The sequence below is a fragment of the Copadichromis virginalis genome, unplaced genomic scaffold (assembly GCF_057382275.1).
Source record: "Copadichromis virginalis isolate Kocher_CV1m ecotype Utaka unplaced genomic scaffold, C_Virginalis_male_GT1.1 unmapped_scaffold_1, whole genome shotgun sequence".
In the NCBI taxonomy this organism is placed as follows: Eukaryota; Metazoa; Chordata; class Actinopteri; order Cichliformes; family Cichlidae; genus Copadichromis; species Copadichromis virginalis.
This window is the reverse complement of record NW_028188589.1, coordinates 6,286,186-6,302,549: the sequence shown is the minus strand read 5'-3', so window position 1 is coordinate 6,302,549 and position 16,364 is coordinate 6,286,186. Positions and strand designations below refer to the sequence as shown.

At 43.2% G+C, this 16,364-nt stretch overlaps 2 protein-coding genes across 2 annotated transcripts in view; both read right to left on the bottom strand.

The window, feature by feature from the left end:
* The window catches only part of LOC146679671 (protein NLRC3-like), a 97,316-nt gene extending 91,578 nt beyond the window's left edge, over nucleotides 1-5,738 (bottom strand). Inside the window, exon 1 of the mRNA XM_085450112.1 lies at nucleotides 5,661-5,738. The gene's annotated coding sequence lies outside the window, so the exon portion shown is untranslated. The remainder of the gene's footprint in view (nucleotides 1-5,660) is intronic.
* Nucleotides 68-3,954, bottom strand: LOC146679672 (protein NLRC3-like). The gene is made up of 5 exons (XM_085450116.1): nucleotides 3,773-3,954; nucleotides 3,416-3,517; nucleotides 2,345-2,423; nucleotides 2,001-2,187; nucleotides 68-1,872 (listed from the first exon to the last, which is right to left on the bottom strand). Exons 1-5 carry the CDS (start codon nucleotides 3,889-3,891, stop codon nucleotides 68-70), a joined length of 2,292 nt encoding a protein of 763 aa, XP_085306242.1. The 5' UTR covers nucleotides 3,892-3,954.
* Nucleotides 5,739-16,364: the final 10,626 nt, after the last annotated feature.

Here is a 16,364-nt window from a genome sequence, read left to right as displayed (position 1 = left end):
AAAACCTGGTGAAATAAATTACTGACACAGTTGGATGTTAAAAGTAAAGACATGAGTACAAATGTACTCACAGAGCTTTGTTGGAGGCTTTGACCACTGGCAGCAGCCTCAGAAGAGCCTCCTCTGAAGCAGAGTATTTCTTCAGGTCAAACACATCCAGATCTTCTTCTGATGACAGTAAGATGAAGACCAGAGCTGACCACTGAGCAGGAGACAGTTTATCTGTGGAGAGACGTCCTGATCTCAGGGACTGTTGGATCTCTTCCACTAGAGAACGATCATTCAGTTCATTCAGACAGTGGATCAGATTGATGCTTTTCTCTGCAGACAGATTCTCACTGAGCTTCTTCTTGATGTACTGGACTGTTTCCTGATTGGTCTGTGAGTTACTTCCTGTCTGTGTCAGCAGACCTCGTAGGAGAGTCTGATTGGTCTGCAGTGAAAGACCCAGGAGGAAGCGGAGGAACAAGTCCAGGTGTCCATTTGGACTCTGCAAGGCCTTGTTCACAGCACTCTGGTGGAGAGATTGTAGGTTTGGTTTGCTAATTAACTTAGACAACATCGAGATTCTCTGTTGTTGTTCCAGCAGATTGAGTCCAGAGTTGATGAAGGTCAGGTGGACATGAAGAGCAGCCAGAAACTCCTGAACACTCAGATGGATGAAGCAGAACACCTTGTCCTGGTACAGTCCGCTCTCCTCTTTAAAGATCTGTGTGAACACTCCTGAGTACACTGAGGCTGCTCTGATATCAATGCCACACTCTGTCAGGTCTGATTCATAGAAGATCAGGTTTCCTTTCTGCAGCTGATCAAAAGCCAGTTTTCCCAGAGACTCCATCATCTTCCTGCTCTCTGGACTCCAGTGTGGATCTGTCTCAGCTCCTCCATCATACTTGACCTTCTTCACTTTGGCCTGAACCACCAGGAAGTGGATGTACATCTCAGTCAGGGTCTTGGGCAGCTGTCCTCCCTCTCTGGTTTCCAGCACATCCTCCAGAACTGTAGCAGTGATCCAGCAGAAGACTGGGATGTGACACATGATGTGGAGGCTTCGTGATGTCTTGATGTGGGAGATGATCCTGCTGGCCTGCTCCTCATCTCTGAATCTCTTCCTGAAGTACTCTTCCTTCTGTGGGTCAGTGAACCCTCTGACCTCTGTCACCATGCCAACACAGTCAGGAGGGATCTGATTGGCTGCGGCAGGTCGTGTGGTTATCCAGAGGCGAGCAGAGGGAAGCAGTTTCCCCCTGATGAGGTTTATCAGCAGCACATCCACTGAGGTGGACTTTCTAGGGTCAGTTAGGATTGTAGTTTTGTGGAAGTCCAGAGGAAGTCGACACTCATCCAGACCATCAAAGATGAACACAACCTGGAAGTCTTCAAAGCTGCAGATTCCTGCTTCTTTGGTTTCAGTAAAGAAGTGATGAACAAGTCCCACCAAGCTGAACTTTTCCTCTTTCAGCACATTCAGCTCTCTGAAAGTGAATGGAAATATGAACTGGATGTCCTGGTTGGCTTTGTCTTCAGCCCAGTCCAGGCTGTATTTCTGTGTTAAGACTGTTTTCCCAATGCCAGCCACTCCCTTTGTCAGCACTGTTCTGATTGGTTCATCTCTTCCAGGTGAGGCTTTAAAGATGTCTTCTTGTCTGATGGTTGTTTCTGGTCTGTCTGGTTTCCTGGATGCTGTTTCAATCTGTCTGACCTCATGTTCATCATTGACCTCTGCAGTCCCTCCCTCTGTGATGTAGAGCTCTGTGTAGATCTGATTCAGGAGGGTTGGGTTTCCTGCTTTAGCGATGCCCTCAAACACACACTGGAACTTCTTCTTCAGGGTGGATTTAAGGTTACGATGACAAACTGCAGCTTGAAGTTCTGAATGAGAAGAAAAATAAACACTCAATTCCAAAAAGAACTAATCTTTAAAACATGTTGCTCCATCTTCCATCTCTGGAAAATGTTCATTTATCCAGCAGCTTAAATCTTTAGATAAATCCTCTTACTGCTCTGCAGACGGTCAGCCAGCTCCTCCTGCTTCATTCTCCTCAGGAAGTCCACTGTGATCTTCACAAACGCCTCTCTGCTGCTGCTCCTCTGACTCTCTAAGCATTCTGGGTAATCTGGACTCAGAACCTTCTGGATCTTCTTCAGCTCGTTCTTCACAAAAGTGATGATGTTGTCCTCCAGCAGCTGGAACAGAATATTTATGAATGAGCCAGAGTGAAATCATGGAGCCAAACATCAGATCCATGTTGGACACACTGACGATCCACTGGTCTACAAAGAGCAGCATGGAGATGACTGTGAACAGAACAGATGTAACAGTAGTTGTTGTACATGTACAGACCATAAATATGGAGTCCAGCTGTGTTTGATGCTGCTGGGCAGACTGACCACTGGGAACCTCTGAGCTCTGCTGCTCCACTCTGTGGAGGAACCATGAAGGATTAGATCCACACAGGATAAAGATCCAGGAGTTTCTGCTCAAATAACTTCATCTGAATCAAGTCTGTCAAGTTTTAAACTCTCAGATTGTGAACATATCAGTAATTTTCAGTCTGTTTTCATGGACGTCCTTTCAGTGGTGATGTCAGGGATGATTTTGAAGAAGCTCATCAAACTGAACCATCAGCAGATCACTGCTCCAAAACCAGAACATGATCCGAGTCTCCCTCCACCACCAGAACACCAGCTTTACTAACGTGGTAGATCAGTGTAGTACAGATCAATAACTGATGAGTCATTTGATCAAAATCACTGAGTGCTTCACGTCTGACCCTCTGATGCTTCTGTAGACATTTTGCATATTTAATGAATGTCTGACAGTTTTACATTCATTCTATGAACACAGTGGAAATGTTGTGTTATAGTCTCCATGTTGTTTCCAGCATCATAAATTCTTAAGTTCAGAAAATTAGATTCTTTCTTCACAGCTGAAAAACAACAACATTTATTCTCTATTGAAATCTGCATCGTCCACTCCAAAGGTCACAATCTGAAGGTAACATCTGGTTTTGTTCCCTGTGGTTAACTCTGAGCATCAGTATGGTGGGATTTATCCACTACATCCACACCACTGTGGTTCAGTGTTGTCCTGATGGAGTAACAGCAGCCAGTATGATCCAGGCTTTAGCTGCTGGGTCTCTGTGTGACCTCTCAGACTGTTTAACAGATCAGACACAAAGAGAATCAGAGCAGCTCTGTTCTTTAAAGACAAACATGAACCCACTCAGGTCACACTTTCCCCACAGATATGAGCATCACTGTCCTCAAACAGCAAATGACCAAGTCGAACATTTGGATCTTTTCTCTTTCATTGTTTTCTTTTTAATGGATCTTTGTAACAATCTGAGGATGTTTCAGGTCATATTTATCCAGGAAACACAAACATGTAAAGGAGTCATCACAGCTCTCTGACCTCGTTGCTCCAGGTTCACCACTGAAGTTTGGATTCTTTCCTTTGGACCGGTCACTCCTCACAGACGGACAGCTGGACCCTGCAGACTGTGACCTCTGACCTCTGCAGACACAAACATGATTGAAGCAGCTGTGGTCACACAGACTGCAGATAATGCAGCTGTTTCCTGTCAGTAACATCCTCTTAGATTAGAGTTCAGCTTTTTACAGGAAAACTGGACAAAACTGATTTTTGTTACAAACTCATTTTCATTTCCTCTCAGCTCACAAACACAGTCAGACAATCAACCAGAGTCAACACTGATTATAATGTCAGTGCAGAATTATTTCTGTTACTCAGTGAGTTCAGCTCTCTGACCTCGTTGCTCCAGGTTCACCACTGAAGTCTGGCTGTTGACCTTTGGACCGGTCACTCCTCACAGACGGACAGCTGGACCCTGCAGACTCTGCTCTGTCCTCCTCTTCCTCCATCATCATCTTCAGTCAGTCTGAGAGGTAAACCACAAACACTCAGTGAGTTCACATTAACAGGAGGAACTGAGTTACAGTCGCTGACCTCTGACCTGTCATGTGACCATGAAACCAGGTCAATATGTCTGTAGGTTCAGTCATCCAGGTCATGTGATCTAAGGAGCTTGGAGAGAAAAGAGACGTCTTTAAGTTTCTGGAAGACGTTTCATCAGAGAAGCTTCTTCAGCTCTAAAACCAAACGGTGGAGAGTCCCAGATATTTAAACCTGAGAGGGAAAGAAAGCATGTCGCTGACCCACCACTGATGTTATTTCAAGGAGGAAACTGAGAGCCTTTGCACCAGGAGCACAAACATCAGCTCCAGCAATGATCCACTGATGTGTTTTTATTCCATGTATGAATGTTGTTATTGACAGAGATGACGTTTGTGTGTCAGTGATGCAGTGACTGTTGTTGTTACCTGTACAGGCTGGTTAGACTCTATGAAACAGATCATACAGATCTCTGCATGTTAGAAGAGACTATTAAAGGTCATGAATGAGACAAAGGCAGGGAGGCGTCCTTTACAGCTAAACAGCAGAGTGAGAGAACAGCCAGCACCTCTACATTTATCACATTATACAGCACATGTATGATACTGACAGGGATGAGAAGAATTTAGTGATTCTGATCCCATCATTGATATTACTTATTGATTCTCAGTAGCTCTGCTCTGACAGTCACCACCATCACTGAGCAGCATATCAAAGACATTTGTGCACATTAACTGCATGTTGTGGCTCAAATGTTTGTGCATGTTGGAGGCATTTCCTCTTTGTTGTGATCAGTGTTGGTCATTACTCAAAACAGTCATTATTACACATATTATACAGAACACTTTAATTAAAAGTAATGGAGTACGTTACTTCATTACTCCTCATAACATTACTTTGATGTTAAAATGAACAAATGAGCATGTAACAACATAAAGCTGAGGTACAGCCCCACACACCAACACAGATCCTGATGAGGTCACGTGATGTTTCTCTGAGTGTTTATGAACACAAATCAAAGATGAAACAGCACAAAGACACTTCAAAGTGATTCTACTGTAGAAACATGAACAGGTAGAAACCTGCAGCCTGACTGCTCATCACTTTGTTACCTGTTCAAGTTCAGCAGCAGCAGCTCACTTTATCACGGTGCTGGTCTGGGGTCAGTGTTTACTCAGCTTTAACCTCACTCTGGCTTCTTGGCTAGCCTAGCTTTAGCTTAGCGTTAGCTTGGTGTTAGATTAGCTTTAGCTTAGCGTTAGCTTAGTGTTAGCTTAGTGTTAGCTGAACGTTAGCTTAGTGTTAGCTTAGCGTTAGCATGCTGTGTGCTAGCTTAGCGTCAGAGCTCTGCAGGTGTCTCGTGTGTAAATATTAATCACAGTGACAGTAAAGGAGGTAAAGGGCTGTGACGTCATCACGTACGCTGCGTCCTCTGTGGGCTCTGAGTGAACTCAAAGTACAAACTACAAGTACACAAACACGAACGTAGCTCAGAGTGGCGGACACACTCGGCCTCGTTGGTCCAGCTGTGAGTCCGTTACCGTGAACTATGGAGCGGCAGATTTGTGCTGAACTAAGCTGCACACAGCTGATGTTAGCCAGGAAACATTACACACTGACTTTAATGGAGAGACCGCAAATACAAACACACACAGTTTGTTGTGTGAAGAAATCAAACACGAGCTGAACAAACAGTAAAGTTCCTAAAGACAAACTGTTAAAGGAGGAAACAAAGCAAACTTACAGTTTCTTCACACCAACAACAAGCTCCACTCCACACCTGGACACTAAACACGGACACACAGGTGAGCTGCTTCCTGGAAGGAGGCGGGGCTCCACCTGAAACTCAGCACAGGTGGGAGGGGCTCAGCTCTGTGTGTGCTGATGTGTTAACTTTAAAAATATGCCGTCTGACTGCTCAGACTGAGTCAGAGTAAAGTTCACATGCTGACGTGTGGAGACATGAAACCTTGTTGTAGCTGCAGGTGTGAACACACTGATCCCAGATCAGCTCTGCTGTATTTGTAACATGAACATTTCTGCTGCAAAGCTTCAAATGTTCAGCATGTTTCTCTGTTTCCAGTCTATAGATCCAGTCACACTTTCTACCTTCACCTGTGCAGTAAAGACTGAGAGCAGAGCTGAAACCAAGCGTCCAATCAGTGAGCAGCATCAACACCTGAGCTTCATTCAGACTCTGTTATTGAAGATGTTGTTGGTACAAAGTTCATCTGCTGCTCACATGAATCCATGAAAGATTTATTTCACTGAATGTTTCTTCAAAGCTCGTTTCAACCTGTTGAAGTCATGAATGAAAGTGCAGACTGAGAGTGGATCACATGATGTTTGAGGTGTGTCATGTGACATGTTCAGTATTGTCACACATGTCTAGATTGTCCCTGATATCATAACTGCTCAAACACTGATGATTATATTTGAAGAATTATTCCTGATGGCAGCAAAGTTTGAATGGAGCTCTCTGTCTGTGCTGATTTGTCGCCCTCTGGAGGTCAAAGCACAAACTGCATGATGTCACTGTAACCACCACAGAGACAGGAAGTGTTTTTATGACTGAAACACTGAAATGATGCTAACGGCTGTCGTTAGGCTCACTGACAGCAGTGCTGATGTGTTCATGTCAAACACTGGCTCAGGTCAGACTCCTTCATCCTTCTCCAGCGTGAGGCCGCCCTCAGACCCACAGGAGCTCTGACCTTTGACCTCCTGACCCTAACCATTTTAGTCTTGTTGCATCTTTAAATGCAAATCCTGTGAAATGGTCAGGGGCGGCTCTAGAGAAATTTTCTTAGGGTGGCAAAATCAAAGCCTTTTTCCCCCAAACACATATGCAAGTGGTTACATGTGGTTAAAATGATTCAAATGCAGTAAGTATGCACGTTTTTCATATAAATATAGTCTATAACTTAATTATTGTCTGTACCCACATGATTACACACTTTAGTTACATGAAACATGAGAGTTTTGATGTTATGTACTGTACAGCCTGTATATTAAATACATATGTAGCCCAATAAGTATAAACTCCAGAAAGCTACACAACATGGGGCGCTTCATTTACAAACACAAGTCTAACTTAAGTTTCACTGTTTTTGTTAGAAAACAGTCACATTGTTACAGCTTAAATTACACAAAATGTCAGAAATCTGCACTGTCATGAACAAACATGTAAACCTCATTTTTCATGATTTGTTGGATTCACCCTCTGAGGTCTGAAATACAACCGGACATTTGTGACTCCTTTGAGTTTACGTTTGTATTTCACCCTCAGATTGTTTCATTTTATTTTTTCCTCCTCTTGCTTTGTTTGGTATCTTTTCAGCTCATCTGAATTTAGTTGTTTTTTCACTGACATACTGCATTAGTATTACTATTACTATTAATGTAACTATTACTGATCTGAAATCACACAAAGAACCTAAAATCCTAGCAGTATTTTTTACTGTAAAAAAACCACAGACGTGTTGGGTAAATGTTTATAACTTGAAATGCAAATATAAATTGTACATTTTGTAAACAGATACAACTATTTATCTAAAAATGCAGCCAATACACCTGCTGTTTTTTCATTTTCTACAACCATTTAAAATAGCACTCACCTTCCTTCATTTCCACAGTGTAACATCCACCCACCTGTGTAAAATCCAAAATTCCCATGGTGTTGTTCAAAATGTGCTCTGGCACAATCATAAGCATCGCTTGCTGCTGAAAACAAGAAAAAAGCCGTCCTGCTATGGGCTGAACCATTTGTTAATGTGGAGGGGGGGACACTATGGAATATATTCAGTTTTAGCATTTATATTCACTGCTGACTGTAACTACGCTCAAACTGTTAAACTTATTTAAACCGTGAATTTTGTTTGTCGTTGCACCCCTAATATATATGTGTGTGTGTATTTATACATCAATCCATTTTCTTGCTTATGGAGTTCAGGGCCTGGGACCTACTCCATGTCAGCTTTCAGTGTTTATGAACATGAACATTATGAACTCATGACTCCCTTGGGAAGTCTATGGTTTTTTCATAGGCAGGGGATATTTGTTTTATCACAGTTCATTACCAAACAGAGCAGGGTTCTAATTGATTTGTGGCTTTTAGGATATTATGTATAGGTGTGTAAAAGTGGAGTGAATATAATTACAAACAGCAATGCTAGTGGAGTGATGACAGACAGGGCGGTTGGGGGGGTGGTGAACAGTTTGCCAACAGTTCTGCCCCTGTAGAGAAGGACATCTGCCATTTCTTTTTCCTTTTAGTCAAACAATTCAGGTAGTGATGAAAGAAAATCAGACTGTGGCAGTGCTTGCAGCAGGTAACGGAGTGATAATGCAGAGTTTTTACTGCAGTGGACAGTCCCTAGTGTGACCATCGCTGGAACCAACCAGCTGATTTACACCATGGCAGCAGTTATCAGTCAAGTTCTTGGCTGCAACATGAACCTCAAGTAGCAATGCCTCCCATGGAGAAGGACACTAAGGCTAAACCCTTGAGGCGACTTTTGTTGTGATTTGGTGCTATATAAATAAAATTGAATTGAATTGAATTGAAAGACCAAGGGAGCACGAAGGGATGTTAGCCAACTATCAGAGCTGCAGAAAGGTGCAATGAAGAAGGTGCCTAAGAAGTACAGCAAGCTGCCCATACCTGAGGCCTTGGAAACTGCCAAGCAACGACTCAAAGCCTTGGCCAGCCGCTTGAAGGGACCATACCAGAGAGATAGAAGGCAGGAGAATTAACTAAGAGTAATCTACAGTTCAAGGTATATTCTCAGTGGCAGGGGGACACTATGAGAAGAGCCCCACCAAGGCTGGAGATGGAGCAATACTGGAAGAGCATATGGGAGAAGGATGCAACCCATATGGAGATGCTCTGTCGCCGCTGCTGTTCTGCATAGGCCTGAACCCTCTCAGTGAGGTCTTTGACAAGACTGGCTACAGATGCAGACTACAGAATGGAGCAGTTGGATCAAGCTACCAGAAGGCAACATTGAAGACATAGAGGACAGTTACAAGTACCTGGGGATCCCGCAGGCGAATGGGAACCATGAAGAGGCCGCCAGGAAAGCTGCATCCACCAAGTACCTGCAGAGGGTCAGGCAAGTCCTGAGGAGTCAGCTGAACAGTAAGAACAAGATCCGGGCCATCAACACCTACGCCCTGCCCGTGATCAGGTACCCTGCTGGGGTAATAGGCTGGCCAAAGGAGGAGATAGAAGCCACTGACATAAAGACAAGAAAGCTCCTTACCATGCATGGAGGGTTTCACCCCAAGTCCAGCACCCTGAGGCTGTACACTAAGCGGAAGGAAGGGGGCCGGGGACTGGTGAGTGTCAGCACCACAGTCCAGGATGAGACAAGGAACATCCACAAATACATCAGGAAGATGGCCCCAACTGACCGAGTGCTCAGTGAATACCTCAGGCAGCAGAAACCCAAGAAAGAGGAGGGAGACGAGGAACCATCATGGAAGGACAGGCCCCTGCACGGTATGTACCACCGGCAGATAGAGGAGGTGGCTGATATCCAGAAATCCTACCAGTGGCTGGACAAAGCTGGACTGAAAGACAGCACAGAGGCGCTAATCATGGCAGCACAAGAACAAGCTCTGAGTACAAGATCCATAGAGGCTGGGGTCTATCACACCAGGCAAGACCCCAGGTGCAGGCTGTGTAAAGATGCCCCAGAGACAATCCAGCACATAACAGCAGGGTGCAAGATGCTAGCAGGCAAGGCATACATGGAACGCCATAACCAAGTGGCCGGCATAGTGTACAGGAACATCTGTGCCGAGTATAACCTGGAAGTCCCGAAGTCAAAATGGGAGATGCCCCCAAAGGTGGTGGAGAATGACCGAGCTAAGATCCTGTGGGACTTCCAGATACAGACGGACAAAATTGTGGTAGACAAACAGAAGAAGACGGCCGTAGTGATCGATGTAGTGGTCCCGAACGACAGCTGCATCAGGAAGAAGGAACACGAGAAGCTGAAGGGGTACCAAGAGTTGAAAGAAGAACTGAAAAAGATGTAATTTCTTACAAAGAAAGACATTTCTTGAACCATTTGGCAGTGTTCAGCCTTTTCTCCGTTTCCCTTCTGTAACAATGATTTCTTTACAGCCTCCCAGACAGCTGTTTGGGAATCACGCTGTTGCAGAGATGCTATTGTGCCTGTCAAACTATGTTGTCTTTGGCATTTTGTAAGAAATTAAATGTGTTTGAGAGCACAGTTTAAAAGATACAGTTTAAAATTGGTTCTTTGCTAAGTCTGTTATGTACGTGCTAGACACAATACTGGTTCATCCCTTGACTTGAGTGCCTTTTTTATGTTTCAGTGATCAATGGCTTAACAAACAAAAACATGCTTCTGAAATGCTTGATTTTCTTTAGGATTGGTTAAACTAAAAGACGTTGACAAGGAATTTTAAGGGTTTTAGGAAGCATAAAACCGAAATCAGTTGTATTGGATACGAGTATAAATGAGTGCTTAGGCTCATGCAAGAAAAAACATCTTAGACAGGATATGACAAAACGTACTGTGATACAATTCTTCATTACTACAGCTCTTTGAGTGCTTTTGTAAAAAGTCAAATCTGTGTGCTCCATTAAACCCTGTAGAAGTTGTTTCGAATGCTGACAGTGGACAAACAAAGTTGTCATTTAGCTTAAACATTAACAGTAGAAAAGACCCGATAGGAATCTAACATCCTTGGAATCAAGCTGTGGGAGTGAGTTTTGAAACCTTTCTGTAGGACTGCTTTAAACTTGCCTTCTTGGTGATGTGTTGTCTGATGTCTTGTTTGACTTGAGCAGATTCTTTACGTGCTTTAAGTTTCTAACACATTTGCTTTAACCAGTAATTGAAACTGCTGAGTAGGAAGTACTAAAGTGGGTGTTGAGCATGTTGGGTGTGTCCTTATTACCTGTTTCGATGTTTTCTTTTAATTGAAAGCGTTTCATGAATATGAAATGCTTCTGCGTAATGTTAAACGTTATAAAATATTCTTATGATTTAAACTCTGTATTCATGGCTTATTCTTTCCTGGCCTTTCCTGTAAGCACTTTTATGCTCGGTGGTAAAATATCACAGAACTAGCAGTTTGGCGAGTGTCATACCGCCTGGATTAGTGGCTCAGCTGGTAATTCAGAGATTTATGTAGCTTAGTTTGCTGTGTCATGCTGATTTGGGGAGACTGGACACAGACCTGAGTCATTCTCTTCTGGGTAATCACAGTGGTTACTCTCCTCCCTTCCTCATCTCACCCTGCAAAGAAATCTGCCTTGACCTCTTCCTCTGTGTTAGTTTGCTGTCCTTTCATTAGCTAGCATTAGGTCTGTCTCATTCTCCTCTCCTCCATGAATTTATCCCCACTGATCCCATTACATGCTTGTCCTGCAGACACACCAGCAGATGACAAACCATCCATTATCTTGGACGGAGGTACACGTAGCGATGAATTAGGCAGCAATAAAGCTTTTATTCAGCTGCAGTTATTTGTCTTTCACAGAGATACGTTGGGTTGAACACTGTTGCACTGCTGTAATAGAAACATGTACACACTAGTGATGGGTCGGTCGCGAACGAAATGGCTCTTAGAGCCGGATCTCTGACATGAACGACGCGAGTCGGCTCCTAATCTATTTAATTGTGTTGTGGTTTGCAGTGTTTTGTGTTGTTTCACTTTAAATTTGTAAAAGGAAAAAGCTGAAAATTTAAATAGTTAAAAGTTGAAATGTGAATAGTTGATTTTTGTATTATATGATTTATTTATTACATTTTATGTGGAGTGAATAAATAAAAGAATATTTACGGTGGCCCCTACAGACAAAACACATACAAACTCCAAAACACGTAAAAACTCAGAAGCACATAAAAACTCAAAACACATACAAAAGACAACAGAAGTGCTCCAGGATGCTGGGCGCAGTGTTGAGCTTTTGTTACCTCGTGGCTACACAAGCCAGCAAGTACCAATGACCGGATTTGGTGTGTGGTAGTAACAGGTAAATGAACTTTTTTTTAAATTATTTGACTATATATGAGTGCTTGTGTATAAATACACAAACAATACACACATGCTTTCATGCTTTCAATTGTGTAATTTAAGTGATCTAGTAGCTCTGTTTTGGAAGTTCAGTTCATGCTAGAAATGTGTTTTGTCTCTAGGGGCCACCGCATATATTTATATATAAACATATATAAATAAAACCACTTTTTTTTTTACATTAGTAATTCCTTTTGTGCATAATTTTATATTATTGTTAATAATAATGTAAATTATTGCAACAAAACAACCTGAAGAGCCGGTTCTCTAACAAGAGCCGGAAATCCCATCACTAGTACACACTGACTATAACATCAAATGTGAAGTCGTGCAGGCCGTGGTCATTTTTTAACATGTCTCTTCCAGATTGGACGTGACCTCACATTTATCAAACATACTTTATAAAATCAAACAGTTAGAAATGACATTCATTACTTCATTATGTAACATGTGATCTAAACAGCCCTCACAGCACATTTGTTTCCAAAGCAAAGTAAATTGAAATAATTGTGCCGATAAATTAGATTTGAAAGCTCTTATTCTAATTTTCTGTTTTGATGATATTTGGGATATGCTGTTTATGTAGAACAGCTAAAACTAGTTCTTTATATTCCCATATAAATGATAAACACACATTATTTACAAAACACTGCCCGGTGGACGCCAAAGGACGGCCTGTTTTGATTACGCTGGGATCTTTTTGGAGCGCACATTTTTGGTCTACGATCAAAGCTGCCACACCACGCTGGATTAATCTCCCAGTAGCTGAGTTTATGAAGTCATAAGAAAGGAATGTCCCACACGTTCCTGGTGTTACACCATATTTGGACTGGGACACCTTTGCTAACCTCTGTTGCTCAATGACACACTGATTTGAATCTGAAGGCGCTGGCGACATATTTGCAGCAGTGTGGGTTCACAGAGGCTGTTTGGACTCTGAGCATGTGACACACCAGTAGCGTGCCACGCTGGGCCTCTCGGGGTGGCGTACAGTGTCACTGTGTGTGTCTATTTAAGTGTTTGTCGTGTAAATGAGGACAACCAAGATATGTGAAGTATAGAGTGGTGTACCACATTGACAGGTTAATGTCAGTGTGAGTGTGTAGCAGTTTGTGTGGCCAGAGAAGGTCAGCAGCCTCCAGAGGACAAAGCGCTTGTGTTCTTCCACAATCACCCGTTTGATCAGACAGATCATTTGGCATCTGTCAGGCTAAAAACAACAACACAACATGAAACCAAGCATACGCTCTGCAGTCCTGCAGCTAACTCCTGACAGTCTGTCTGCTGTAGGCTGAAGAAATCAGGGGCTCATTCATCTGCACCTGTCAGCGTCTTTATGCTAACAATAGATCAAACAGTATGTGTCCACAGGATGTGTAATGTTGAAGGTTACCGTACATCCTTATCTCCAGCACTGAGAATCAGTTATCACTGATCGCTGTCTCTGCTTTGTTTTGACATGTTTCATATTTATATATTTCATATTTATAAGGTAAATACCCTACAACATTACAGAGAAGAAGAAGTAACCCCAGGCTCGGTGAGGGGCAGCCATCTGCCGTCACCAGCTGGAGGTGATGAGTGGAAGACTCGATAGGCCACTCTTATTTTCATCCACTGCTTCGTTACCTCGACACGATGTTTTGGATCATCGTCATGCTTGAACATCCATCTTCATGGGACGAAGGTTCCTCGTCACAGTACGATACGCGGTCCTGTCTATTGGCCCCTCCATGCAGGGAGGTCATGTTGTGCTCTTAGCAGAAAAGTGACCCATGTTTCCACCGCTTTACTGTGGGGGTGGTGTTCTTTGGTTTTTAGTGATTGTAAAGAAGTTTTCACAGACAAACCATCACAAAAAACCCCATTAAGTGCCAAAATGACATAAACCTGTAGTTTTAAAATTTTTAAAAAACTTCTCAACAGAAAATCTGTTTAAACAAAAAGGTTTTGAACTGCTTTTTAAAAGAATGGACAGAGTCAGCTGTAGACTGGTGCAGAGCCTTGGTGGTTTCTCTAATCCAGCACAGAGGCCAGTACATTAATCTAAATGCAATGATGGAAACGCAGTGATAATTTCTTCCAGTTCAGCAGAGGAGACCATGTTTCACAATTTAGAAATGTTAGGAGTGAGATAAAGATTTTACACAGTTGAAACTCAGAGAAGACTCAAACATTACACCAAGATTTTGAATGCTGAACTTAGCATGTGAACAAAAACAGAATAGAATGCGTTTTATTGTCACTACACACATGCACAATAAGCTTCAGAGCATCTCCTATTCAGTGCAGACGTGGGAAAGAAAGGGGGGTGAGTTGCACAGTTCTGCAGCACTATCTACAAATATAGAAACAAAACATAGTGCGATATATTACAGTGTGGGTTACTGCACGTAAATTAAGTGTTGCACAGTGGTGATGATAGTTGTGTAGTCTGTGTATAGAGGTCCTACATTGGGGGGTGGAACTGTGTTTATCATGTGTGAGTTCAGGTTACGGGTGGAAAAAACTGTTGTGAGTCTGTGGGTCTCCTTGCTGATGCACCTGTAGCGCCTCCCTGAGGGAAGCAGGTTGAACAGGTTAGAACCGGACTGGAGCCTCTATCCGCCTTAGTGCAGCTGCCGTACCATACCGTGATGTCAGCAGCAGGTTGGAGTTCAGCTTGTACTTCCTGAAGACTCTCAGGAAGTGCAGCCGCTGTTGGGCCTTCTTGACGACCGCTGAGATGTTGTCTGTCCAGGAGGTGTCAGCAGAGATGAGGACACCAAGGAACCGGGAGGTGTGGACCCTCTCCACACACTCCCCGTTGATGTAGAGGGGGGCCAAGTCAGTGCCTCCTGATGTTGACAATGACCTCTTTGGTTTTCTTAGTGTTCAGTCCCAGGCTGTTTTCTGAACACCATGCTGCCAACTTCAGGACTCTTTATGCTGATTCTTTCATCCGGGCTGGACTTCTTATTCTTGACTGAAACTTGGCTTTGCCCTGGTGAGTTCTTTTCTTTCTCAGAACCAACCCGATTCACCTTTCTAAGCTCACCCCAGTCTACTGACAGAGGTGGAGGGCCAGCTTCAGTTTTTAAAAACAAATTCACTGTGGTGTGCCTCAAGGATCTGTGCTCGGCCCAGTTCTTTTTCCTTGTACATGCTGCCTTTGGGAGTAATACTTAAAAAATATAACATTTCCTTTCACTGCTACGCCGACGACATAAAAATTTATTTCCCTTTGACATCAGATGTCTCTACGTCTCTGGAACCCCTGTTTGACTGTCTAAATGAGGTACAAACGTGGTCACGTCTCTCACACTGAACGAGGATAAGACAGAAGTTATAGTTTTTGATAGTCACACCCCGCTGGAACAACTTACTGATGCCTTAGGGCCCCTTGGTAGCCATCTCTCACTCACTGTTAGAAACCTTGGTGTTTTCCTGGACAGCTCAAGAAATCGACCTCCTCTGTGGTAAAAAACTGTTTCTACCAGCTGCGTCAGATATCTAAAGCAAAGCCATACCTCCCTTTGAAGGACCTTAAAAAACTCATTCATGGTCTTATCACTTCCAGATTAGACTACTGTAATTCTCTCTACTCGGGCCTCCCACCTTCCTCTATTCACCGGCTCCAGTTAGTTTGAAATGCAGCTGCGCGTCTCTTAACTGGAACTAGAAATTATGCCCACATCACACCAGTTTTAGCCAACCTACGTTGGCTCCCTGTTGATTATCGTACCAATATTCAAAATTCTTTTGCTTACCTTTAAAACTTTAAACAATTTAGCTCCCAGCTATCTACGCGAACGCCTCCATTTGTGCATCCCTAATAAGGCACTTAGATCTTCCAATCAAATGCTCCTGACGCAACCGAGGTCTCGTCTGAAGTCCAGAGGGGATCGGGCCTTTGCTGTCGTACCTCCCAGACTCTGGAGTAACCTCCCTCTTTATATTCGTCTCTCCGAGTCCATGCAGTCTTTTAAATTGTGTCTTAAAACTTATTATTTTAGTCTGGCTTTTGATCCAAACTACTATGTTATTTCTATTTTATTTATTTATTTATTTTGATAACACTTCTGAAGCATCAGAGCTGTCCTTGCCTGTGATAGAGCTGACCTGCCATAGGACACTGGGACGAGTGTAAATCCAGGCTGAATTCCTTGTGTTGGACAGTATTTGTGTGCAGCAGCAGCAGAGCGCACAAATCAAACTGTATGTTTTGGTAAGCCTGGCCTTCTTGTACTGGATGTCAGTGAGCCAGTAGCTGGTGAGTTCATCACATTAACATCTTTACTAGCAATTTCACTAGCTGGGACCACATCCTCAGTTACGATGAGCGATGATGGATGAGGGAGCGTGTACTGGTGCTGCAATGTGGGGAAGGCCTCAAACAGGATCGGCAGCA

Bases quoted from the DNA above. Each gene is read 5' to 3' on its own strand.
- LOC146679672 (XM_085450116.1), bottom strand. From the start codon at position 3,891: ATGATGATGGAGGAAGAGGAGGACAGAGCAGAGTCTGCAGGGTCCAGC. The intron at 3,518-3,772 runs GTCAGAGAGCTG...TTGTGTCTGCAG, and splicing joins GGTGAACCTGGAGCAACGAG to AGGTCAGAGGTCACAGTCTG. The intron at 1,873-2,000 runs GTAAGAGGATTT...CTTCTCATTCAG, and splicing joins GGCTGACCGTCTGCAGAGCA to AACTTCAAGCTGCAGTTTGT.